Source organism: Equus asinus, chromosome 7 (assembly GCF_041296235.1).
Source record: "Equus asinus isolate D_3611 breed Donkey chromosome 7, EquAss-T2T_v2, whole genome shotgun sequence".
Taxonomy (NCBI): Eukaryota; Metazoa; Chordata; class Mammalia; order Perissodactyla; family Equidae; genus Equus; species Equus asinus.
The window spans coordinates 62152740-62178045 of record NC_091796.1 but is presented as its reverse complement, the minus strand read 5'-3'; the positions used below and the strand labels follow the sequence as shown (position 1 = coordinate 62178045).

Genomic DNA, 25306 nt, shown 5'->3' with positions numbered 1-25306 from the left:
CCTCCATTGTAGCATAGCTTTGTTATCTTTTTGGAGCTGGCACTGCCTGGAACCGATATTCTAGAATTTAGACGTCTCTGGCGGAAAGGAAAGTAGAGAACGATGATTAACTTCTGATAACGGTTTTTAAAAACAAGTTGTTTTTTTTTAAAATGAAACCTTGAGTTTAAAGGAAAGGTGTTAAATTTAGAAGAAGGAAGGAGACAGGTTTTTATTTTGTTTAATAAACTTCAAAGTTTTTTTAGAACAAATAAAAACATTATAAAATGATTAAACCTATAAAATAATTTTATTAAAATGTTTCTTCAATACAACATTCACTTAGAAAGGATTTCCATATCTGTCTGTAATTCATCCATCTTTCTGCATTTAATGTTTAGTCGTGTGAAGCAGGCATCGGGCCAGGACCCGTGATAGACTTAGGGTTGTCAAAAGAAATCTAATGTAATTTGTAATTTCAAGTTGTTTAAAATCAAATAGTTGAGGTGAGTCATATCTTAAAGTGAGAGTAATACCAGACGGTGAGTGGCATACGTTGGCAGATAATTTTCATCTGGTAAGATCAGGGACAATATCTCAGAGAAGATGGTACTTACTTTAATTCTTGCTTTATATAACATCTCATTTTTCTCTCAACAATGTGTCCAGTTTTCTCCTTTGGTAAAATGTTCTTTAGCCCATTTTTAAAATTCAGTTGTTTGTTTTATTATCATTGAATTCTGAAAGTTCTTTACATATTCTGGATACAAGTACCTTATCAGCTATGTGGTTTGCAAATGTTTTCTTGTAGTATGTGGTTTGTCTTTTCCTTCTTTTAACGCTGTCTTTGAACAGCAGATTTTAAATCCATTTTATAAATGTTTTAGTTTATGGATAATGCTTTTTGTGTTCTGTCTTTAACATCTTCACCTAACCCAAGGTCACAAAGATTTTCTCCTATGTTTTCTTCTAGAAGTTTTAAAAGGTTTCACGTTTAACGTTTAGGTCTACGATCCCTTTTGAGTTACTCTTTGTAGAAGGGATGGATGGGCGGATGGAAGTGGCTCTTTTTGCATGTGGACCTTCAGGCGCTCCAGCACTGTTTATTGAAGAGGTTGTTCTTTTTCCAGTGAATTGCCTTTGCACCTTTCTTGAAAACCAGTTGTCAACATATGTGTGAGTATATTTTTGAACTCTGTTCTGTGCCATTATCTGTGTGTCTATTTGATGGCAATACTATATTGCTTTCTTCTATAGCTTTATAGTAAGTCTTGAATGTAGATAATAAAAGTGTTCTAATTTTCTTTTTTTTTCACAGCTGTTTTGGCTATTCTAAGTTCTTTGTATTTCTGTATGAACTTTAGAAAGCTTGTCAATTTCGACAAAAAAAGCCTGCTTAGGTTTCCATTGGGATTGCATTAACTCTGTAGATCAACTTGGGGAGAACTGTCGTCTTAAATTACTGAATCTTCCAATCCGTATACACGTTATCCTGCTCCATTTATTTAGGTCCTCTTTAATTTCTCTCGGGAATCTTTGTAGCTTTCGGTGTACGAGTCTTGGTGTCTTTTGTCAGATTTAGTCTCCTAAGTAGTTCACATTTTTAATGCTGTTGTAAATGGTATTCTGTTTAAATGCTGATTTCTCGCTATTAGTATATAAAAATACAACTGCTTTTTGTATATTGATCTTTATCTTGTAACCTTGCTCAACTTACTGATGAGTTTTAGTAGCTTTTTTCTGTATTCTAAGGGATTTTCTACATAGATGATTACAGTATCTGTATAGAAAGACAGTGTTCTTCTTTCTTTGCAGTCTAGATGCCTTTTCTGTTTTCCTTACCTGATTGTGCTAGTTAGACTATCTAGTACAGTCTTGAATAAAAGTGCTGAGAGCAATCATCCGGGCCTTGTCCTTGATCCTAGGGGGAAGCATTCAATCTCTCACCATTAAGTATGCTATTAGCTGTGTTTCCTGGATGCCCTTTACAAGTTGAAGTGGTTCTCCTCTATTACTAATTTGCTAAGTTTTTTTATAGGAATGGATGCTGGATTTTGTCAAATAATTTTTTCTACATCTATAACAATGATCATGTGGTTTTTATTTTTTACTCTGCTAATATGATGAATTAAATGATGACTAAATATGATGAATTTAATGAATTAATAATTGTCAAATGTTAAGTTATCCTTGCCGTCCCAGAACAAACACCACTTGGTCATGATATTATCCTTTTTATACATTCTTGGATTTAATTTGCTAAAATTTTGTTAAGAATGCTTGTATCTCAGCTGGCCCGGTGGCTTCGTGGTTAAGTTTGTGCACTCCACTTTGGCGGCCGAGGGTTTGCAGGTTCGGATCCCGGTGTGGACCTGGCAGGGCTCATCAGGCCATGCTGGGGCAGCATCCCACATAAATTAGAGGAAGGTTGGCACGGATGTTAGCTCAGAGACAATTTTCCTCAAGCAAAAAGAGGAAGACTGGCATCAGATGTTAGCTCAGGGCCAATGTTCCTCAAACAAGAAAAAGAATGCTTGCATCTATGTACATGGGGGTTATTGGTCTGCGGTTTCCTTTCCTTGTGGTGTCTGTCTCGTTTGGGATTTGGGTAGTGCTGGCCTCATAGAGCGAGTTAGCAAATTTTCCTTCCGCTTTAATTTTCTGGAAGAGTTTGTGTAGAATTGGTATTATTTCTTCTTTAAATTTTTGGTGGTATTCTCTGGTGATGCCATCTGGGCCTGGAGTTTTCTTTGTGGGAAGATGTTTAACTACAAACTCAATTTCTTTATAGGTATAGGGCAACTCAGGTTATCTGTTTCTTCTTGAGCGAGCTTTGGTAGGTTGTGTCATAAGAAATTTGTCCTCTACCTCTATGTTGTTGCTCTTATTAGCATAAAGTTGTTTATAATATTGTTATTTTATCCTTTTACTCTCTGGAATTTGTAGTGATGTGATGTCTTTCATTCCTGATATTGCTCGTTTCTGTCTTCTCTCTTTTTTCCCTAAACTGTCTAGATGGAGATTTATTAATTTTATTGATCTTTTAGAGAATAAACGTTTGGTTTCATTGATTTGCTTTATTATTTTTCTGTTTTCTATTTCATTGTTTTTAGTTCTCATATTTGTTATTTCCTGCTTTCTGTTACTTTGGGTTTAATTTGCTCTTTTTCTGGTTTCTCAAGGTGGCAGTTGAAGTCATTGGTTGTATAGCTTTCTTCTTTTCTAATACAGGTGTTTAGTGCTATAAATTTCTCTCTAACCACTGCTTTAGCTGTATCCCACAACTTTTGTAATGCTGTGTTTTTAGTACTTTCTTGCTCTCTAATTTCATCTTGCTTTCTTTTTTGACCCATCTGTTATCTGGAAGTATGTTACTTAGTTTCAAATTTTTCCAGGATTTTCTACATATATTTTTATTGTAGATTTCTAATTTAATTCAATTATCATCAAAAAACATGATTCTATGACTTGAATTCTTTTAAATTTATTGACATGCTGTATGGACCTAATATCTATATTGGTAAATGTTCTGTGTACACTTAAAAAGAATATGTATTCTACTATTGGTGAATGGAGTATTCTGTAGATATCAACTAAGTTGTCTTTTATATGCTTACTGATTTATTGTCTACTTGTTTATAAATTGTTGAAAGAAGGGTTTTGAAATCGCTTACTATCATCGTGATTTTTGTCTATTTTTTCTTGGTGTTCTATCAGTTTGTGCGTTAGGGTTTTGAAGCTCTGTTAATTGGGTGCATAAAAGTTTAAGATTGTTATTTCCTCTTGATTGACCTTTTTGTTATTATAAAATAATTTATTAATCTCTAATAATATTTTTGCTCCATAATCAACTTTTTCTTATATTAATATAGCCAACCAACTTTCATTAATTTTGTTAGCATGGTATTTTTTCTTTTACTTTTAACTTATTTGTGTCTTTACATTTAAAGTGGATTTCTTGTCAACAGTGGGTTTTTCTTTTTTGCTTTTTAATATAATCCGACAATCTCTGCCTTTTAATTGGGAGGTTTAGACTATTTACGCTTTAATGTGATATGGTTGGGTGTTAACCTACTATTTTATATTTTTTTGTATTTGTCCTATTAATCCTCTTTTTTCCTCCTTTTTTTGGCTTCTTTTGGATAAATTGAATATTTTTACTTAATAGCTCTTTGTTGTGTTATTTTTGTGATTACTTTAAGCTATATATTATAATCTTTAACTTACAGACTACTTTCAATTAATATATGTTATTACTTGATATTATAGATTAACATTAATATTATTAATATGAAATAATATTGTATTATTTTTGTTTTAAACAATCAATTAGCCTTTAAGGAGATTTAAGTAATAAGATAAAAAGTTTTATATTTACCCCTGTAGTTACCATTTCTTATGCTCTTCATTCCTTTGTATAGATTCATATTTCCATCTGGTATCATTTCCTTCTGCTTGAAGGGTTTCCTTTAGCATTTCTTGTAGAAAAGTTCTGCTGCTAATGAATCTTTCTAATTTTAAGTCTAAAAAAACCTTCATTATTTTATTTTTGAAAGATATTTTCACTGAGTGTTAATTCTAGATTGGTCGTTTTTTCGTGAAGTGTTTAAAAGATGTCGCTCGACTATCTTTTGAGGTTCATTGTTTCTGACGTGAACTCTGCTAATATACTTTGCTTTGTTTCTCTGTAAATGTTTTTATGTTTTACTCTGAATGATTTTGCGATTTGTTTTCCTTATCAGTGCTTTAAACAATTTGATTATGATGCCCATGATAGAGTTTTCTATGTGGCTTTTATGCTCTGAGTTTACTGAGTTTCTTGGATCTATGGCTTTAAAGTTTTCATCAAATTTGAACTTTCTACTTGGGTCTTTTCAAAATCTTCCACGTGTTTACTTACGATGGTACTTTTTCTTCTAGCTTCTTGAACATACGGAATCAAGTTATAAAAACTGCTTTAGTATCCTTGTTTGTTGATTCTATCGTCTGTGTCATTTCTCAGTCTCTTTGTATTGATTGAGTGTTCTCCTCATCACAGCCTATATTCTTTTACTTCTTTGCTTGCCTGGTAATTTTTTGTTGGAATTAATATTGTGCATTTTATCTTGTTGGATATTTTTATATTGATATAAATATTTTTGAGTGTTTTTCTGGGACTTGAACGCTGTTTTGTCCTGTTGTATCTTGCTTTTAAGATTTGTTGGGTAGGATTAGAGTAGCAGTTAGTCTTACGAAAAATTTTCCCTCCTCTAGAGGTGAAATGCTTCTGAGTACTCTCTTCAAAGTCCTGTAAATCATGAGCTTGTCCATGGTGGAAACACAAATTATCACTGGCCCTCTGTCATTACTGGGGATACTTTTTTCTAATCCTTCCGGTGCTCTCCCCCTGACCCGGGGCAGTTTCCATACATGAGTTTGCTATCAGTACTCGACGAGGATCCTCTGAGGATCTCCAGAGTTTTCTCTTTGGAGATCTCTCCTCTCCAGTACGTTGCTCTGTGAGCTCTCTAACCTCCTTGAGTTACAACTCCATCCCCAAAACACAGAGATACCAGCAGGCGGACCTGGGCTTCCAGTCCCTGCACCATGGCCGAGAAGCTCTCTCTTGGCCTTAAGCTGGGGCCATTGTGGGGCTCAGCTTGTTTTTTGTCGCTGAAGGATCACTGTTTTTAGATTCCTGACATTCCATATTTTGAGAATTGTTTAATACATTTTCTATGGTTTCTTTATCTCAGGTAGGAGGTAAATCTGGTTCCAGTTACTTCATCTTGGCTGGCAGGTGACACGTTTCTTAGACCCGCTGATGTCATCCTATTGGTTCACAGGGGCTCTGTTTATTATTATTTTTTACTGTTTTTTCTTTCTGTGCTTTTCTTTGTGTTGTTTCTATAGGTATGTCTTCAAATTCACTGCTTATCTTTTTTCCTCCAGTGTCTAATCTGTTGTTAATTCCATCCAGGGAATGTTTTATTTCTCGTATTGTATTTTTTTATGTGTGGAAATTTTATTTTTTATATCTTTTATTTCTTTCTCTGTTATGTTCATGTTTTATTTTGGCCTTAAGTATTTTTTTATTATAACTTTTAACATTTTTTTCCTGCTAATTCCATCATCTCTGTTTCTCTCTACTAACTGATTTCTTTTGGTTGTGGCTCACCTTTTCTTCCTTTCTTCATATATCTATTAATTTTCATTGGCTACTTTACTTGTAAATTTTAGGTTGTAGATTGGTATATTTTCTTGTTGTTATTGTTTTTAACCAGGAAAATCTCAATTCATTTATTTATTTATTTTTATTGAGTTCATAGTAGTTTACATCAATGTGAGATTTCAGTTGTACATTATTTCTTGTCCATCACCACATAAGTGCTCCCCTTCACCCCCTGTGCCCACCCCTCACCCCCTTCCCCTGGTGACCACTGAACTGTTCTCTTTGTCCATGTGTTTGTTTATCTTCCACATATGGGTGAAATCATCTGATGTTTGTCTTTCTCAGTCTGGCTTATTTCGCTTAACATAATTCCCTCCAGATCCTTCCATCTTATTGCAAATGGGATGAATGTGTCTTTTTGTATGGCTGAGTAGTATTCCATTGTATATACATACCACATCTTCTTTATCCAATCATCAGTCGATGGGCACTTGGATTGTTTACATGTCTTGCTATTGTGAATAGTGCTGCAGCGAACATAGGGGTGCATATGTTACTTTGGATTGTTGATTTCAAATTGTTTGCATAGATACCCAGTAGTGGGATAGCTGGGTCGTATGGTATTTTTATTTTTAGTTTTTTGAGGAATCTCTGTACTGTTTTCCATAGTGGCTGCACCAGTTTGCATTCCTACCAGCAGGTTGAGGGTTCCCTTCTCTTCACACCCTCTCCAACATTTGTGATTTTTAGCTTTAGTGATTATAGCCATTTTAACGTGCATAAGGTATCTTAGTGTAGTTTTGATTTGCATTTCCCTGATAATTAGTGATGTTGAACGTCTTTTCATGTGTTTATTGGCAATCTGTATATCTTCTTTGGAAAAATGTCTGTTCATATCCTCTGCCCATTTTTTGATCAGGTTGTTTGTTTTTTATTGTTCAGTTGTGTGAGTTCCTTACATGTTAATGGAGATTAACCCCTTGTCAGATATATGATTTGCAAATATTTTCTCCCAGTTAATGGGTTGTCTCTTTGTTTTGATCCTAGTTTCTTTTGCCTTGTAGAAGCTCTTTAGTTTGATGACCTCCCACTTGTTTATTTTTTCTTTTGTTTCCCTTGTCTGAGAAGACATGGTATCTGAAAAGATCCTTTTTAGTTCAACGTCAAAGAGTGTACTACCTATATTACCTTCTAGGAGTTTTACAGTTTCAGGACGTGTCTTCAAGTCTTTGATCCATTTTGAGTTTATTTTTGTGTATGGTGTGAGATAGTGGTCTACCTTCATTCTTTTGCTTGTAGCTGTCCAGTTTTCCTAACACCATTTATTGAAGAGACTATCTTTTCTCCATTGTATATTCTTGGCACCTTTGTTGAAGATTAGCTGTCCGTCTATGTGTGGTTTTATTTCTGGGCTTTCGGTTCTGCTCCATTGATCTGTGTGTGTGTTTTTGTACCAGTACCATGCTGTATTGATCACTATGGCTTTGTAGTCCATTTTGGAGTCAAGGATTGTGATGCTTCCAGCTTTGTTCTTCTTTCTCAGGATTGTCTTAGCAGTCTGGGGTCTTTGGTTGCCCCATATGAATTTTAGGATTCTTTGTTCTATTTCCCTGCTGAATGTCATTCGGATTCTGATTGAGATTGTGTTGAATCTGTAGATTGCTTTGGGTAGCATGGACATTTTAACTATGTTTATTCTTCCAATCCATGAGCATGGAATCTCTTTCCATCTCTTTATGTCATTATCAATTTCTTTCAGTAATGTCTTATAGTTTTTATTGTATAAGTCCTTCACCTCCTTAGTTAAATTTATTCCTAGGTACTTTATTCTTTTTGTTGCGATTGTAAATGGAATTGTATTCTTGAGTTCTCTTTCTGTAAATTTGCTATTGGAGTATAGAAATGCAACTGATTTTTGTAAGTTGATTTTGTACCCTGTAACTTTACTGTAGTTGTTAATTATTTCTAATAGTTTTCCATGGATTCTTTGGGGTTTTCTATATTTAAGATCGTGTCGTCTGCAAACAGTGAGAGTTTCATTTCTTCACTTCCTGTATGGATTCCGTTTATTCCTTTCTCCTCCCTCTTTGCGGTGGCAAAAACCTCTAGTACTGTGTTTAATAAGAGTGGTGATAGGGGCATCCTTGTCTTGTTCCTGTTCTCAGAGGGATGGTGTTCAGTTTCTGCCCATTGAGTATGATGTTGGCTGTGGGTTTGTCATATATAGCCTTTATTATGTTGAGGTAATTTCCTTCTATCCCCATTTTATTAAGAGTTGTTGTCCTAACTGGCTGTTGGATCTTGTCAAATGCTTTCTCTGCATCCATGGAGATGATCATGTGGTTTTTACTCCTCAATTTGTTGATGTTCTGTATCACGTTGATTGATTTGCAGATATTGAACCATCCCTGTGTCTCTGGTATGAATCCCACTTGATCATGATGTGTAATCTTTTTGATGTATTGCTGAATTTGGGTTGCCAAAATTTTGTTGAGGATTTTTGCATCTATGTTCATCAGTGATATTGACCTGTAATTTTCCTCTTTTGTGCTCTCTTTGTCAGACTTTGGTATTAGAGTGATGTTCACTTCATAGAATGTGTTAGGAAGTGTTTCATCTTCTCTAATTTTTTGAAATAGCTTGAGAAGGATAGTTATGAAATCCTCTCTGAAAGTTTGGTAGAATTCCCCAGGAAAGCCATCTGGTCCAGGGGTTTTATTCTTTGGGATGCTTTTGATTGCTGTTTCAATCTCTTTCCTTGTGGTAGGTTTATTCAGATTGTCTATTTCTGCTTTATTCAGCTTTGGAAGGTTGTAAGAATCTAAGAATTTATCCATGCCCTCTAGATTGTCCATTTTGTTGGCGTATAGTTTTTCGTAGTATTCTCTTATAATCCATTGTATATCTGTGGAATTTGTTGTTATTTCTCCTCTTTCATTTCTGATCTTGTTTATTTGAGCTTTCTCCCTTTTTTTCTTTGTAAGTCTGTTTAGGGGGTTGTCAATTTTATTTATCTTCTCAAGGACCCAGCTCTTTGTTTCATTGATCATTTCTACTACCTTTTTGTTTCAATAGCATTTATTTCTGCTCTGATTTTTATTATTTCTCTCCTTCTGCTAACTTTGGGCTTTGTCTGTTCTTTTTCTAATTCAGTTAGGTGTAGTTTGAGATTGCTATTTAGGATTTTGCTTGTTTGTTAAGGTGTACCTGTATTGCCGTGAATTTCCCCCTTAATACAGCTGTTGCTGCATACATATGAGTTGGAATGGTATGTTATCATTTTCGTTTGTCTCCAGATATTTTTTCACTTCTCCTTTAATTTCTTCAATGATCCATTGCTTGTTCAATAGCATGTTGTTTAGTCTCCACATATTTGTCCTTTTCTCAGCTTTTTTCTTGTAATTACTTTCTAGCTTTATAGCATTATGATCAGAAAAGATGCTTGTTATCATTTCAATTTTCTTAAATTTATTGAGGCTTGCCTTGTTTCCCAACATATGGTCTATCCTTGAGAATGTTCTATGTGCAGTTGAGAAGACTCTGTAACCTGCTGTTTTTGGATGGAGTGTTCTATATATGTCTATTAAAGTCCACCTGGTCTGGCTTTTCATTTAATTCCACTGTTTCCTTGTTAACTTTCTGTGTCGATGATCTATCCATTGATGTGAGTGGAGTGTTGAGGTCCCCTACTATTATTGTGTTATTATTAATATCTTTTTGTAGGTTTTTTAATAGTTGCTTTATGAACTTTGGTGCTCCCATATGGGTGCATAGATATTTATATATAAGCATTATTTCTTCTTGATGGAGTATACCTTTGATCATTATATACTGCCCCCTTTGTCTCTCTTTACCTGTCTTATCTTGAAGTCTACTTTGTCTGATGTAAGTATTGCGACACCTGCTTTCTTTTGTTTGCCATTAGTTTGGAATATCTTCTTCTACCTCTTCACTCTGAGCCTGTGTTTGTCATTGGAGCTGAGATGTGTTTCCTGCAGGCAGCCAATTGTTGGGTCTTGTTCTTTAATTCACCTTGCCACTCTGTGTCTTTTTATTGGAGAATTCATTCCACTTATGTTTAGGGTGATTATTGATGTATGAGGGCTTAATGCTGTCATTTTGTCACTCATTTTCCAGTTTTCCTGCATTTCCTTTGATTCTTTTCCTGTGTGTTTTGGGCACCCATTTAATTATGCAGTTTTTTATGATGTGCTTCGTATTTTTTTCCTTATTTATTCTTTGTGTCTCTGTTCTGGGTTTTTTTTTTTTTTAGTGATTACCATGAGGTTTGTATTTAGAATCTTGTGGATAAGATAGTCCCTTTTCTAATGGGCTCTTATTTCCTTAGTCTAAACTGATTCAGTCCCTTTCCTCCTCCCTTCTGAAGTTGTTTTTCTCATATCTTATTCCAACTTGTATTGTGAGTTTGTGGTTAAAATGACAGGCTTATCTTTGTTTTTGGTGTTTTCCTTTGCTTTAGCTTAATGCTATAGTTGAATTTTTGCTATCCTATTCTGATTCTGTCTACCTGTTTATCTCCTTACTCTGTGTTTTTTGACTCCTTTCTCCCCACACCCCCTTTTTTTCAGGTATGTGGTCCTTCTTGAGGATTTCTTGTAGACAGGGGTCACATGCCTACGAAGTCCATTAGCTTTTCTTTGTCTAGGAAAGTTTAAATTTCTCCCTCATATCTAAAGGATATTTTTCCTGGATAGAATATTCTTGGCTGAAGATTTTTGTCTTTTAAAGATTTGAATATGTCATTCCACTCTCTCCTAGCTTGTAAAGTTTCTGTAGAGAAATCCACTGATAGCCTGATAGGGGTTCCTTTGTAGGTTATTTTCTTCTTCCTTGCTGCCCTGAGTGTTCTTTCTTTGTCATTCACTTTTGCCAATTTCACTACTATCTGCCTTGCAGTAGGTCTTTTTACATTGACAAATCTAGGCGATCTGGAAGCCTCTTCCACACGGATTTCCATCTCTTTCCCTAGGTTTGGGAAGTTCTCTGCTATTATTTCTTTGAGCATGCTTTCTGCTCCATTCTCCTTCTTAAATACCTGTAATTCTTATGTTGCATTTCCTCATTGAGTCAGGTATTTCTTGGAGACTTTTTTCATTTCTTTTTAGTCTTAGTTCTCTCTCCTCCTCTGTCTGGAGCATTTTAACATGTTTCTCTTCAGTTATGCTGATATGCTCCTCTATGATATCCACTCCAGCATTCATGGAATCCGTATTTTGTTTTATCTTTTCTATTGCGTTTCATCTCTAATATTTCTGATTGATTCTTATTTATAGTTTCAATCTCTTTTGTGAAGTAGCTTCGGAACTCACTGAACGTTTCTCTACCTTGTCTTTTACCTCGTTGAGTTTTTTTATGCTGGCTAATTTGAATTCATTGTCATTTAGATGACATATTTCTGTCTCTTCAGGACTGAATTCTGGGTCTTTGTCATTTTCTCTCTGGTCTGGAGATTTGATGTCGTGTCTGATATTGCTAGAAGTAGGGTAGGTCTTACACATTCTGATATTATTTGGTTGCAGTTTCTGCCTATTGCCACTGGGTTGGGCTCGAGAGCCTTATATTCTGATCCCTCTGCCTTCCGCTGAGATCCCAGGTGGTGGAGCAAGGCAGGGTGCTTTCTCCTGCATGCTTTGGGGGCCTTCTCACTCTCGCTATTTTGTCTCCTGGGGTGTTGGCTTGATGAGGTCAACGCCCCACCCCTGTGAAAGCTTTTGCCCTATAGGAGGGCTTGCCTCTAGGCTGCAAGGGCCCTAGGGAGTCCTTGTTCCCATGAAGGAGCATTCCTCTCACCCTCTCCTTCCCTCAGGGATCCTCCCTCAGTCGCAGTCTTTAGGAGAGGGAGCAAAGATCTTTCTTACCCCATTCCAGCTCCTCCAAGGGGGGCTCCAGCCTCTCCACCCTCTGTCCTGTGGCTGTGTGTCTCTCTAACATTTTTGTGTTATGTTAGGATATCCTCTCCTGGAGTATGGATGCCCCTTTTAGTTGTATATTGGAAGGGAGAGAGTCCTAGGCAAGTTCATTCCGCCGTGATGCTGACATTACTCTCCTGTTGTATTTTTTTTAAAGGGTGTCCAGATTTATTTTGGCAGACACTTATTTGTGGATTTTTAGTGGAGTGAGTACATTCTAGAGTAGCCTCATTTCTCAAATTTCCTCTCAGCTCTACGATTCTGGGATCTCCTGTTTCATTGTAAACGCTATTTATGGCTTTCCAATGCGAAATTATTTGTATTGAATTTTGGAAGCAGCCATCTCAAAGTTAGCCAGTGTTGGCAAATGAAACCCAAAGTGGTTGTTGCTCAAGCAGACCCTGAACAACTAAGGCCGTCATGGAGAACGTCTGAGCATGGAAACGTATATTGTGAGAGGAGAGAAATCAAGGAATGTTGATAATCCTCAAATGGCCAACTTACTCCTGCCAGAATTTAATAAGTTGGATTTACATTTCACTTGGGATTTTATACTGAAGAGTTTAAAGCTGAGCTGATGCTATTGTCCCGGGAGGAAGAAGGCCAGTGGAAAGCCTTGGCAGGATGGACCACAGAGCTTTTTAAGGCTCATCTATGTGAGAATGACCCTCTTGGACACCAGACAGAGAGACTGCCTGATAATCCCTTTGACCTTTTTGTATTCTGTCATGCTATTATTGGATTTTTGGAGCCAAAGAGGGGCAACAGACAAAAGAAATTGAAAAACAGTACAAGGATACAATAGAATAGTTTTCATGTTTGTGGCTGAGCATTTAATGACTGTGTAATAACGAAAATAAGTAGAAAATGAGATGTGGAGGAAACAGAAGTGACACGGTTGCTTGCCAGCAAATCCTCACAGCACCCAAGAGGCGATGGGAGCTGGAAAACCGAGGTAGACCCTCAGATGGTGCCAGGATGGGGCCAGTCACGTTGAAAGTCATGCATAGCAGTACCAGCCACAGCAGGCCCCTCAAAACCATGTGATAAAAATGTACACTGAAATTTGGTGCTAAACAATAGAGAGAATATGTCACTTACTTTTGAAATAAAAGTCAATCTTTTAAAAACTGCTTATCCAGATTACTTGGAGCAGATTAGTTTCAGAAGCACAAAACATATAGACCACCAAGATTCTTATAATAGTGTATGTTGCTGAATGGGTAAAGGATAGAATTCTATTTAAAAGCAAGAAAAAGCTTTTTTCGCTCACATTCTGTTTTATAGATTCTTTCCTGGGTATCTCCTACTTGAATAAAAATATGAGCCTCTGAGCCGTGGTTAGGTGTCACCAAACCAGTTTTCCACTCATAATTTTAGCTTATCTTTGAGGATAATGTGGTAAGAGTCACTTGTGGGATTGACTGAGCTTCACCAGAATCAATATATACATTAAGCTCAAAAACTGCATGTTAGTTTGAAAACAGAACATAAAACATTCACACATGGTGACTTCCTTTGCCTGCAAAGCTGACATGTTAGCCTGTCATTTATTTAGATGATTAATTGAACAGGTAAGACCGTTTCCCACCTGTGACTGCTACCCTTTGCTCAAAGTAGCCAGTAGCCTTTCATAAAAGTATCTTTCCATCTTTCTAAACCCATGGCCCTCTTTGAAAATTTGATTCTTTTTTGCCTTTTCCTAAGTTATTTGAAATCGCAAAGTGCTTTTTTAGAAAAAGATTCTTTTCTTTCAAAACGGTTTTAGGTTCACAGCAAATTGCGAGGAAGGTCCAGAGATTTCCCGTATACCTCCTGCCCCCAGAGACTCCCCCATTAGCAACATCTCCCACCAGAGTGGTATATTTGTTACTTTGATGACCCTACACTGTCACATCATAACCATCCGAAGTCTGTAATTTAGAGTCCATTGTTGGTGTGGTACATTCTATGGGTTTGGACAAATGTATAATGACACATATCTATCAGTATGGTATCATACAGAATAGTTGCATTGTCCTAAAAATCCTCTGTGTTCCATGTGTTCATCCCTCCTCCTCCCCTTCCACCTACCCCCCAACCCCGGCAACCACTGATCTTTTCACTGTCTGCATAGTTTTGTCTTTTCCACAGAGTCATATAGTTGGAATCATACAGTACATAGCCTTTCAGATTGGCTTCTTCACTTAGTGATATGTGTTTAAGTCCCTCCATGTCTCTTCATGACTTGGTAGCTCATTTCTTTTTAGCTCTGGGTAATATTCCATTGTCTGCATGTGCCACAGCTTATCTATCCATTCACCTACTGAAGGACATCTTGGTTACTTCCAAGTTTTGCAATTATGAATAAAGCTGCTATAAATATCAATATGCAGGTTTTTGTGTGTACGTAAGTTTTCAGCTCCTTTGGGTAAATATCAAGAAGAGTGTTTGCTGGGTTATATGATAAGTATGTTTAGTTTTATAAGAAGTCGCCAAACTGTCTTCCAAAGTGGCTGCACCATTTTGCATTCCTACCATCAGCGAATGAGAATTCTTCTTGCTCCATATCCTCACCAGCGTTTGTTGTTGTCAAAGTGCTTTTAATTATCAAAATTAAAAAAAAAATTGTAGGAAGCTAATTTTTTTCTCATACGATTGTTTATTGAGATGTAATTCACATAACATAAAATTCACCCTTTTCAAGTGTACATTTCACTAGGTTCTAGTATATTGACAAAGTTGTGGTACCATTGCCACTATCTAATTCCAGAACATTTTCGTCATTCCGAAAAGAAAGTCCGTACCCATTAGCAGTCGGTCTCCATTTCCCCCTCCTCTCAGCCAAAGGAGGGGAAATTTAAGAAACATGGTATTTTGATTTTTTCATGTGTATGTCTATATATACGTATATAATTGATGTATTTTAATTAGGTGGCAACTATACAAGCATTGATTCTGTTTAGTGGCCTTTTTTTGGTAATATAGTAGACAGAAGATAGCATAGATTATTTTCAAAGTCAAGTATATGGAGTTGCGTTTCTTTCATAGCAAGAAGTAGAGAAGAATATGCTGTCCTCCCCAACCTCAGAAAAAGACTCTGTCCTTCCCTCTTGCAAGAGAGCTTCTGGCCGCGTTTGAGCCTCCTCCTGTGGAAATCACTGGGATTCTGTGTTTAATGGCTTGAAGTTGCCCATTCCTCACGGCCACGCTTCCCATTCCTAGCACACGGCATGTACTCAGAAGTGATAGATAAGTGCAAAAGAATTTAATTGTTGGTGTGAACTTCAGTTGGTTAAAAAAAAAAAATCCAGTTTTCAAATGTTCCCTGCTGAGTGACAAGATTTGCTTGCTGTTTTAAGACTCCCCCTAATCTACAAACACATTTTTCTGTATCCTTTACTGCCCAAAGAGAGGCTCAGGCAGCCCTGTTTACATTTGACAGAAGGGCTTCGTCAGCTTTCTCCTTGTGCCCCTAAGAGGGGTGAGGTAGGCCAGGAGCAGAATGGAGAGGACTGGGAAGGCGGGAGGGGGATGAGAGGACGCCGCAATGCTGTGGAAAGAGCCAGGGAGACTGAGAAGGAGGGCAGGCACCTCCTCTGTGTTCTTACTTCCATTACTCTGAAACTATAGCTTCCTTTTATCACCAGTGCCTTTCAAGTGCTTTTTGCAAGACATCCAAGTTGAGCTTGTTTATAAGTGTGTTTGAATCCAAGGATTACTGAGAAACCAGAGCATAAAAACAAGGGATTTGTCATCTTGCTTTATCAGAACGGCCTCCTGAGGAAGCTAGGAGGGCAGACAGCTGCCTCTCTGGGGCTGTGCCCAGGGTCTGTCGCAGATGGGAGCGACTTCTCTCGCAAGAGCCCTGCTGCAAAGGCCCCCTGCACTCAGCGTCCCAGACCATTTCTCCAGACGGCCACGCTGTGCTGCCACGAGCTTCCCTCCAAGACAGCGCCCTGGGGTTCCACCCTTCTCTCTCAGAAGGAGAGTGGGAGAGCTTTGGTGTTGGTGTCTTCCTCGCAAAGCTCTTGGAATGTGTTGAATTTGAGAGCAATGCGAACGCATTCCCTGTACATTTACAGGGAAACCTTCAGCGGGAATGAAGTTTAACTTCGTAGTGCGCATGCTGATCCAGGCCCGACTGAGACATGGGGCTAGGCTAGTAATCTGGCAACCCTTACAACGGAAAATCATTGCATTAGACCCCACCTTCCTTTAGGAGGCAGGATGTTGACTATCTCTTCTTACTTGAATATTCCCATTGGTGGGGTGGAGGGGGTGTCACATCTCACCCCACCGCAAGTGGCTTATTAAAGCGTTCCTTCCAATTATAAGTTAGAAATAATTTGGATCGCAAGTAACAATAACAACAACAACACAGATTAGAGTAGTTGTTAAAAACAAAAGTGTATTTTTCTCACATTTCTGGAAGCGTCTGCTGTTGTTTCTGACTCTCAGAAATATCAAGGCTGAGCACTGCAGTTTTCTTGGCTTTTCTCTCATGGTTGCAGGATGGCTGCTGAAGCACCAGTCATCTTGTCTACATTCTGAGAAGAGAGAAGGAGGAAGAGAAAGGGCTAACACAAAAGATTTCACTGAAACCACGGAGAGCAATTTTTCTTATATGTCGTTGACCAGGTTGTGTCAGATAGTTACTTCCAGTATAAGGGAGTTAGGAAAACAAGCATCAGGAATGGAGTTGAGTCAGAGAGGAGTTCTGATAAATGCAGTTTTATTTATCTCATTACATTTCTAGTGATATTTTAGTGTCCCTGTCGTATTTTACCACCCATTATTGCCTGACCCTAGATCTAGCTGTGGGCATGCTAACAAGTTAGTTAAATTATAGTAACCGCTTAACACGTGGGCTTACCACGTGCCATGCATTTTACATATATACCTCATTTAATCCTCATAATCGCCCCAGGATGTATATATAATTACTACTCCCATTTTATAGATTAGGAAATGGAGGCACAGAGGTTCAATAGCTTGCTCAAGATCGTAGATCCAGAAAGTGTCAGAGTGCACCTTTAAACCTGGGCTGACTGACTTCAGAGTTTTTCTCTAAATCACTACATTATAGTCTTTCTGTGGTATAAAAATATACATAGCTATACACAGATGCACAAAGGCCTGAGCGGGCCTTTGAAAGTAAGGAAGATTAGTATAGGGAAAGCGTTTGGACAGGATTGAAAAGGTTTGAATTCATAGCCTGGCTCCACTGTCGCTACTCATTCATTCAGTCATATTTCTGAGTAGATTGGCTGGATACTGTGAAAATAAGACAGCCATGGTTCCTTTATATTCTGTTGGGGAAAATCATCCCCCAAAACTGAAGTAGGCAAATAGATGAAGTGAATATGGTTGATGAATGGGGAGAATGAGGTGCAGAGAGCTGAGCAGCAGGTAACCGGAGGAGTGCTGCGTTAGGGGATAGGAAAGAGTCCCTGAGGAGGTGACATTTCCATCGGGAGCAGCATGATGAGAAGCATCTTGCCGTGGAAATAGCAAGAGAATGTTCCAGGCGGAAAAAACAAAATTTCCTGATGAAGAAAGAGCTTGACTTTTTCGAGAAACTGAGAGAAGATTAGCATGGCTCATGCTAATGCCAGGGAGAGTGATGTGTATAAGATGCAACTGGAGAAGAGGTTTGAGGACAGAATGTCCGCATTCTGGGCCATGACATTATCGAAAAGAATTTGCATCTTATTGTGCTTGCAATGGGAAGTTACAAGTCTCCACTTTCCTCCCAGTAACTGTTTCCTTCATTGTATAATGAGATGTGTAATGCTTGCTTTGGCTACTTCGGGGGGTTAATGTAAGTACCAAATGATGTAATGTGTATGATAGTAAATTGTTGTATGTGAAATTCTTCTTAATATAAGAGACAGTAAAGGCTCAAGAGTATTTCTTAGCAGGAAGAATGTCTTTTTAAAATATGCTATGGAATATACTAGAACAATTGAACTTGTGATTAGACAGAGCAAGCAGTTCATTAGCAAATACAATGTTAAAAAGTGTGATATGTTTACAGTGTTCTGTGGGAGTTCCACTTCTGGTTAGGGCAGAGACTAGGTGGTGGCCAACTGTTTTTCCCACTGTACCAACTAGTGAAAAAAGAATAAATGTAAAAATCATTGTTTTAAAAACGACAGCGGAGTGCTGCGGGCACACAGAAGTCTAAAGGAACTAAATTTCAGGGAGGGAAGAGCCCTTGCTAGGTGAGCAGAGCTTGGGGGTCATTTCCCTCTCTGGCTGTGGCTCTCTCCCTGAGTCTGTGCACTGCTGGGAAAAAGGGCGCCTGCTGTGCAGAGGGACGCTGCTGGGGCGGGGAGACACCATGGAGCTGTTAATGGCTGCCTGTACGGGCACAGCAAACTGAAATCAGTTGAAGCCCCAAAAGCAGAGCAGGTTCGCTATACCAGACAGTTCTTCCCTTTGGGATTTCTGCTGAGAGCCCAACAACACAGGAGGCTGGGGCTAGGCTCCAAGGCAGAGAGCGATTCCTGTGGTCCGATGGTGTTTATCCCAAGCCCTCCTACAGGGAGGACCTTCAGTACAAAGCAGAGAACCATTTCTGTGGTCCCATGTGTCTATCCCAAGCCCTCCTAGAGGCAGGACCTTCAGTACAAGGCAGAGAGCGATTTCTGTGGTCCCATGCGTCTATCCCAAGCCCTCCTAGAGGGAGGGACCTTTAATACAAATAGGACAGATCTCTCCCTCACAGCGTTTGAAACCTGCAGTAACCTAAACTAAATTAAAGTTGCTACCCAGCCCAGACCCAGCTCGACTCTTGATTGGCCTGAAGTGATGTGTGTTTCCTCCAACTACCAGAGAAAAAGTCTTGCCCTTCTGGGGGAAATTACTATTTACTCTAGTTTTCTAGAGTTCTTTTAAAAACTTATATCTGCCACACAACCAAAAGTTATGAGATTTGTAAAAGAAAAGGAAAATGTGACCCATAAAAAATTGACTGTTTTTATCAATATTAGCAGACACACTGACAACACAGATGTTGGCAGTAAGAGACAGGAACTTTCAAATGACAGTGATAAATACGTTCAAGAAACTAGAGGAAAAGATGGACAAAATGGTTAAAGGATGAATAATGTCAACAGAGAAATAGAATCTCTATAAAGAACTAGTTGGACATTCTTGATATGAAAAAACAGTATGAGAATTAAAGCATTCATTGGATGGACCAACGGCAAACTACATAGAAGAAAGGAAGAGTGACCTGAAGGCGGAGTGATAGCAGTTCCCTAAACTGAAGCATATAGAGTGAGGGGAAAGCAAATGTGAATGACATTTGGGATAGTATGAGATGGTCCAACAGTCATGTTATTGGAGTTTGAGAAGAAGAGTGGAGAGCGAGTGGGACAGAAGGAATATTTGAAGAGAAAATTGATATCCCCAGATTGGTGAAAAACATCAACCCACAGATTCAAGAAGCTCAGCAAACCTTGAGCAGAATAAATTCAAAGAAAGTCACAGTCCTGGTATTTCCTAAGTAAACTGATAAAAACAAAAGATAAAGAGAAAATCTATTACAAGCAGGTAGAGAAAAAAAGACATTATATTTACAAGAATGTCAATAAGAATTATACTTGACTTCTCATCAGAATTAAAGAGCCTGGATGACAATGGAACCACATCTTTCAAAGATTTCCAAAACAACAGTAAAAACTGCCGGCCTCGAGCCAGCCCCGGTGCCCTAGTGGTTAGAGTTTCACGCTCTCACCACTTTGGTGGCCCCGGTTTGTTTCCTGGTCACGGAACCCCCCCACCCATCTGTCAGTGTCCATGCTGTGGTGGCGGCTCACGTAGAAGCCTAGAAGGACTTATGGCTGAGATACACAACCACGCACTGGGGCTTGGGGAGGAAAAAAGAAGAAGATTGGCAACAGATGTTAGCTCAGGGTGCATCTTCCCTGCAAAACAGACAGACAGACAGACAGACCGCTGGCCTGGAGTTCTATGCCCAGTAAACACATTTGTCAACAATGAAAGTGAGGTAAAGACATATTCATTAAAAAACCATAGGAAATTTGTTGCCAGCAGATCCACAGTGCAAGAAGTGCTGAGGAGGGGCCAGCTCAAGGCTGAGTGGTTAAAGTTCTGTGTACTCCGCGCTGGTGGCCCAGGTTCTCTGGTTCACAGACATACAAAGAAGAGGAAGACAGGCACAGATGTGAGCTCAGGGCTAATCTTCCTCACACACACACACACACAAAAAGAAGTGCTGAGGAAAGAGAGAGGAAACCCTAAAGGAAGTTCTCAAAGCTGGTTGGAGCTGATCTGTGACGGACACAGGGGCATACATGAAGGAAAAAAAGTACCATAAAAGATAAATATAAAAGACTACTTATTTAGGGGCTGGCCCCGTGGCCGAGTGGTTAAGTTCGTGCGCTCTGCTGCAGGCGGCCCAGTGTTTCGTTGGTTCGAATCCTGGGCGCCGACATGGCACTGCTCATCAAACCATGCTGAGGCAGCGTCCCACATACCACAACTAGAAGGACCCACAACTAAGAATATACAACTATGTACTGGGGGGCTTTGGAGAGAAAAAAGGAAAAAATAAAATCTTTAAAAAAAAAAAAGACTATTTAATTTTTTAAAAGATCATTGACTTTTTTTAAAGCAACAACTATAATCACTATTGTGGGCTGTAAACCTGTGAAGCAGCAGCAAATGTGACGATGGGAACAGAAAGAGTGGAGGGCAAATTACACTCCTGTAAGGTGTTTACATTGTCTGAAGTTGTAAAATCGAATTCAAGGTTGACGGTAATAAATTATAGATCTCCAGTAATCATTAAAATAGAATACAAGTTATTTCTAGAAAGATAATAGAGGGAAAAAAATGGAATAATAAAATCTTCTTTTAATGCCACTGCAGAATTTATGGTAATTACCATGCACTTAAAATCTAATTTTAAACCTAATGTTGTTTTCCCAAAAAAAATTGCTGTGAAATACAATTGCCTTCTGCTTTTCATGTAACATTTTCCTGCTATTGTTTTGGAATAAAAAAATACAAACAGCTGACGAAGCTTAAGCCCTATTTGTCCTAATATGGAAAGGTATGAAGATGCAGGTTAAGGCTCATCGAAGTGTTGGATAAGCCTGAGGATCTCAGTTGTGTGATGCTTCGAGACTGCAAGGTCATGGTCCCTACCCCACCCTGGGTGAAAGGGGACATATTGGATCCCTAACTAAAAAAGTAAGAACTCTGCCAACTGTGCTTGTCCCAAAAATGCTGTCTGACTTCTTTGCCAAAAAACATAGTTGACCATTGCCATGAAAGGATTCTTTGGGCGGATTGTATCTGACCAGTGTGTTAGTCAGATGCTCATGACATGTATTTCATGTCTGATCCTCCTGCCCCCAGCAGAGTTTTATGACGATCTCTTCTCTGAGATTCCATCACTGTACCCTTTGCATGAGTAAGAAATTGTGTGCTCCTACTGAAATTATCATTATTAGCCCCAAATGTTTCTGCTCCTCATCTTTCTAAGATTCACTTATTATTTCCAAAATTTCTCGCTTCTTCAAGCATTTTCAGTGCTTGGGCATATCTGCATGTTTGCTTAATTTCTAAGATCAATTATGCTACTCCATGCAGCCATTGAGATGTTCCCTTTGTATTGGCATGGGAAAGATGTCTATGATATGTTTCTGAGTGGGGAAAACAGAGCAGCTTGTAGAATCATGTTGATGTGATACAGATGGCAGGACCCCTTCAGTTTTTGCTTTATACAATTGCATATTATTTAAACTTTTATACTTAGAATCTGCCTGATTATAATTTTTAAAAACTTGCTTCTTGTCTGCTATGGAGACTGTAAATTTTTTACAAGTCAAGCATATTATTTTTTAAAGAAATAAACCTGAAAAACTCCAGAATTAAAGAAGTTTGGGGCATCTCTATAGCTCTTCTGAGAATGGTGCATGGAGGGCAGCAGCTGTGTGAGCAGTGGTGGCTAGCCACAATTTTATAAGTAGTAGATGTTTGCGCTAGTATTCTATGAGTTTGTCAGTGGTTTTTAGTATAGGTCTTGTTGCTAAAGGGAAAAGGCTTAAAAGCCTAAAAATAATAAAGAGAACAGAAACTGTCTTGATACCTTTGTTGATTTTGTATGTATTCAACCACTAGAATGTGTCTGTCTTCTCAAACTATAAAGAATTCAGTGAAAAACTCTTATCACTCAATTATCAAACAAAGCTGCCTAAAATTATTTGTATCATACAGCACAGCATACAAAATAACAATGGATATTTCATATTTTCCTGAGATTTTCTTTCATTTTTTTTTTTTTTTTTTTGGCTTGAGGAAGATTGTCCCTGAGCTAATATCTGTGCCAGTCTTCCTCTGCTTTGTATGTGGGGTGCCAACACAGCATAGCTTGATGAGTGGGGTGGCCCAGGATCCGAACCAGCAAAACCCCAGGCCACTGAAGTGGAGAGTGTGAACTTAACCACTACGCCACTGAACCAGTCCGCTGAAATGCTTTGAATTTTAAAAATAAATTGGCTAACTCACTGCCAGTTAATGTTCAAAACTACAACTACGTACAGTCCGGTACCATGAAAGGATCAATGATAAAAATCCAGAAATTTCTACCAAAGGTGATTTAGAAATCTAGGATTCCTAGAGGTGTAGACAATATGAGCACATAGGATTTTTTTTCTTATTGCCCTCTCTTTTTGTACTCTCATGCATGTCGGTGCTTTACATATGCTGTGGACATGGCTCAGTTTGATAGCAGTCCAATGGTGCACATCAAAATTTAATTGTCCTCACTGAGTCATCATGTCCACTGCTGGATGCTTCTGTGCCATCACTCTGGTTACCTCTTTCTAGCCAGGAGTCCTTGTTTTGGGTGAAACCTCTCAGACCACACATTGGTTAAGAGGTGGTCTCAGTCCTTGGGTCCAATTCTACCTGAACCCAAAGAGAAGGCAAGCGTGGAGGAGTTCTTTGAAAGGAGTTGTGTACCCACACCAAGTTGGAAAATCAAAAAGAAAAAAATCATGTTAGGAACAAGAACACAAGATTTTATTGCATAAAGTAACTCAGTTATTCTTCTTGATTGGAGAGCAAAGTGTTCCAGTTATTCAAACATTCTGTTCCTAGGAAACGTAATATTTGTCGGTCATATATCATGGAATTCAAATATTTAGAAAAAGTTTTTCCAGTTTATTGAGATATAATTGACATGTAACACTGTGTAAGTTTAAGGTGTATGCGATGATTTGATTCACATATATATAGTGAAATGATTGCCACAGTAAGGTTAGTTAACACATCCATCACTTTACATAAAAATATTTTGTTTTAGTTTTACATAAATCACCAAAATCTCAGAATTTCAGCATTTTGGCATCTATCTCTCCTACTGTGTCTGTTGTTTTTTAAACTAACATTTGTTGAATGTTCTTGTGTTCTCTGCATGTGCTAATCCGTTTAGTCCTTGCAGCAGCCCCACGAGGAGTGTCCCCCCTGAAGCTGCTGCGTGCCTTGCTCAGTTGTCTGTCTCCTAGATGGAGCAGTGATAACAGGAGCCCACACTGCCCTTCTCAACGGTGGGCTCTGTGCTCAAGGTTGATGCCCCACTTCCCCATCCTAATGTAGGGTTTTCTATGTAATGTTATAGGTTATTTCTTCTCATTAGCTCAAAAGCCAATTGAAAAATTTTTTTCCGTTTAAAAAATTATGATAAAATACACATAAGATAAAATTTACCATCTTAACCATTTTTAAGTGTACAATGCCGTGGTATTAAGTACATCCACGTTCTTGCACAACCATCTCCACCATCCAGCTCCAGAACTCTCTTCATCTTGTAAAACTCAAACTCTGCACCCACTCTCTCCTCCCCAGCCCCTGGCAACCACCATTCTACTGTCTGCCTCTATGAATCTGACTCCTCCAGGTGTCTCGTGTAAGTGAAATCATACAGCATTTGTCTTTTTGTGCCTGGCATTTTTCACTTAGCATAGTGTCTTCAAGGTTCAATCATGTTGGAGCATGTGTCAGAATTTTCTTCCTTTTTAAGGATGAATAATATTCCGCTGTATGTATACACCATATTTTGTTTCTCATTCGTCTGTCAGCAGACATTTGGGTTGTTTCCCTCTTGTGGCTTTTGTGAATAATGCTGCTATGAACATGGATGTGCAACTCTCTCTTGGCGAACCTGCTTTCAATTCTTTTGGCTGTACACCTAGAAGTGAAATTTCTGGATCACATGCTAATTCTGTGTTTAATCTTTTGAGGAACCTCCATGCTATTTTCCACAATAGCTGTACCATTTTGCATTCCCACCAACAGCATACAAGCATTTCAGTTTCTCCACATCCTCTCCAACACTTGTTTTCTGGGTTTTGATAGTAGCCATCCTGATAGGTTTGAGCAGTCGACTTTTTACGCCCCCCTCTGTCATCATCTTAGATACTTTACAGAGGCAAACTTTTACTCTATGTATTTTGACTAATACAGATAACTTCCCACATTATGAGTGTGTGAAAATTATGAAAAGTATTTTCGTGGTAATTCCTATATGGCCACAGAGTCATTATGAATTATAGAGAATAAAAAAGATGGGCCGCCACTGAATGGAGATTATTTCCTCAAACCCTTCTCTACCACACTAACTCCATTTCTCTGTTGATTTCCAACATAAATTTAATTTTATGACTTATAGCGTAAAAGGCACTGATTCTCATTCACAGATATTATTCTTTCCTCAGAAAATCCATTCCTCGCTGCCAGAGAATTAGCAGGATGCTTTCCAGTGAATCCCTACGTTCGCCTGCTGTCAGCTGCTCCAACTCGCAGGCCTCCGTGGACAGTGCCTCGGTGGGAGATTTCTGGCAGGAGACAGACAGTGTCAAAGAGAACAGCATGGGGGGGCGAGAGGAGCAGGTGCCGGTGGAGGTCAAGCCCGTGGACGGTAAGGTGCTGCATTTGCTCTCCTGTGTGCTGTCTTTCTTTGTATGCCTGCCCTCTCTTGTTATGTTGGCAGGTAGGAATCATCCTACTAGTAGTTTGACAGATTAATTACTAGAATTCGGCCTATCAGCTACCTGCTCCCGCTGACTTATATCTACTAGACTCATTCAGGGTGGCGTCTCTCCAAGGTGACGTGACCTGAAGGAGGGCTGTCAACAAAATCCAAACTGATCCCTCACCTGTCTCTACCTAGGGATGCTGTGCCTTCCTACTGATTTTATTCGCCATCATCTAGCAGACTGAACAT

At 38.6% G+C, this 25306-nt stretch overlaps 1 protein-coding gene across 8 annotated transcripts in view; it reads left to right on the top strand.

Annotated features, from left to right (window-relative positions):
- The window catches only part of ARHGAP28 (Rho GTPase activating protein 28), a 216096-nt gene that overhangs the window by 97959 nt on the left and 92831 nt on the right, over positions 1-25306 (top strand). For 7 of the 8 annotated variants that reach the window (XM_070513588.1, XM_070513586.1, XM_070513589.1 and 4 more), the window contains exon 2: positions 24798-25000. In XM_070513588.1, coding sequence (XP_070369689.1) covers positions 24832-25000 — 169 coding nt within the window. In that variant the 5' untranslated portion in view covers positions 24798-24831. Of the gene's footprint in view, positions 1-1133; positions 1156-24797; positions 25001-25306 lie in introns of those variants that run through there. The other variant, XM_070513584.1, reaches the window with a different exon arrangement.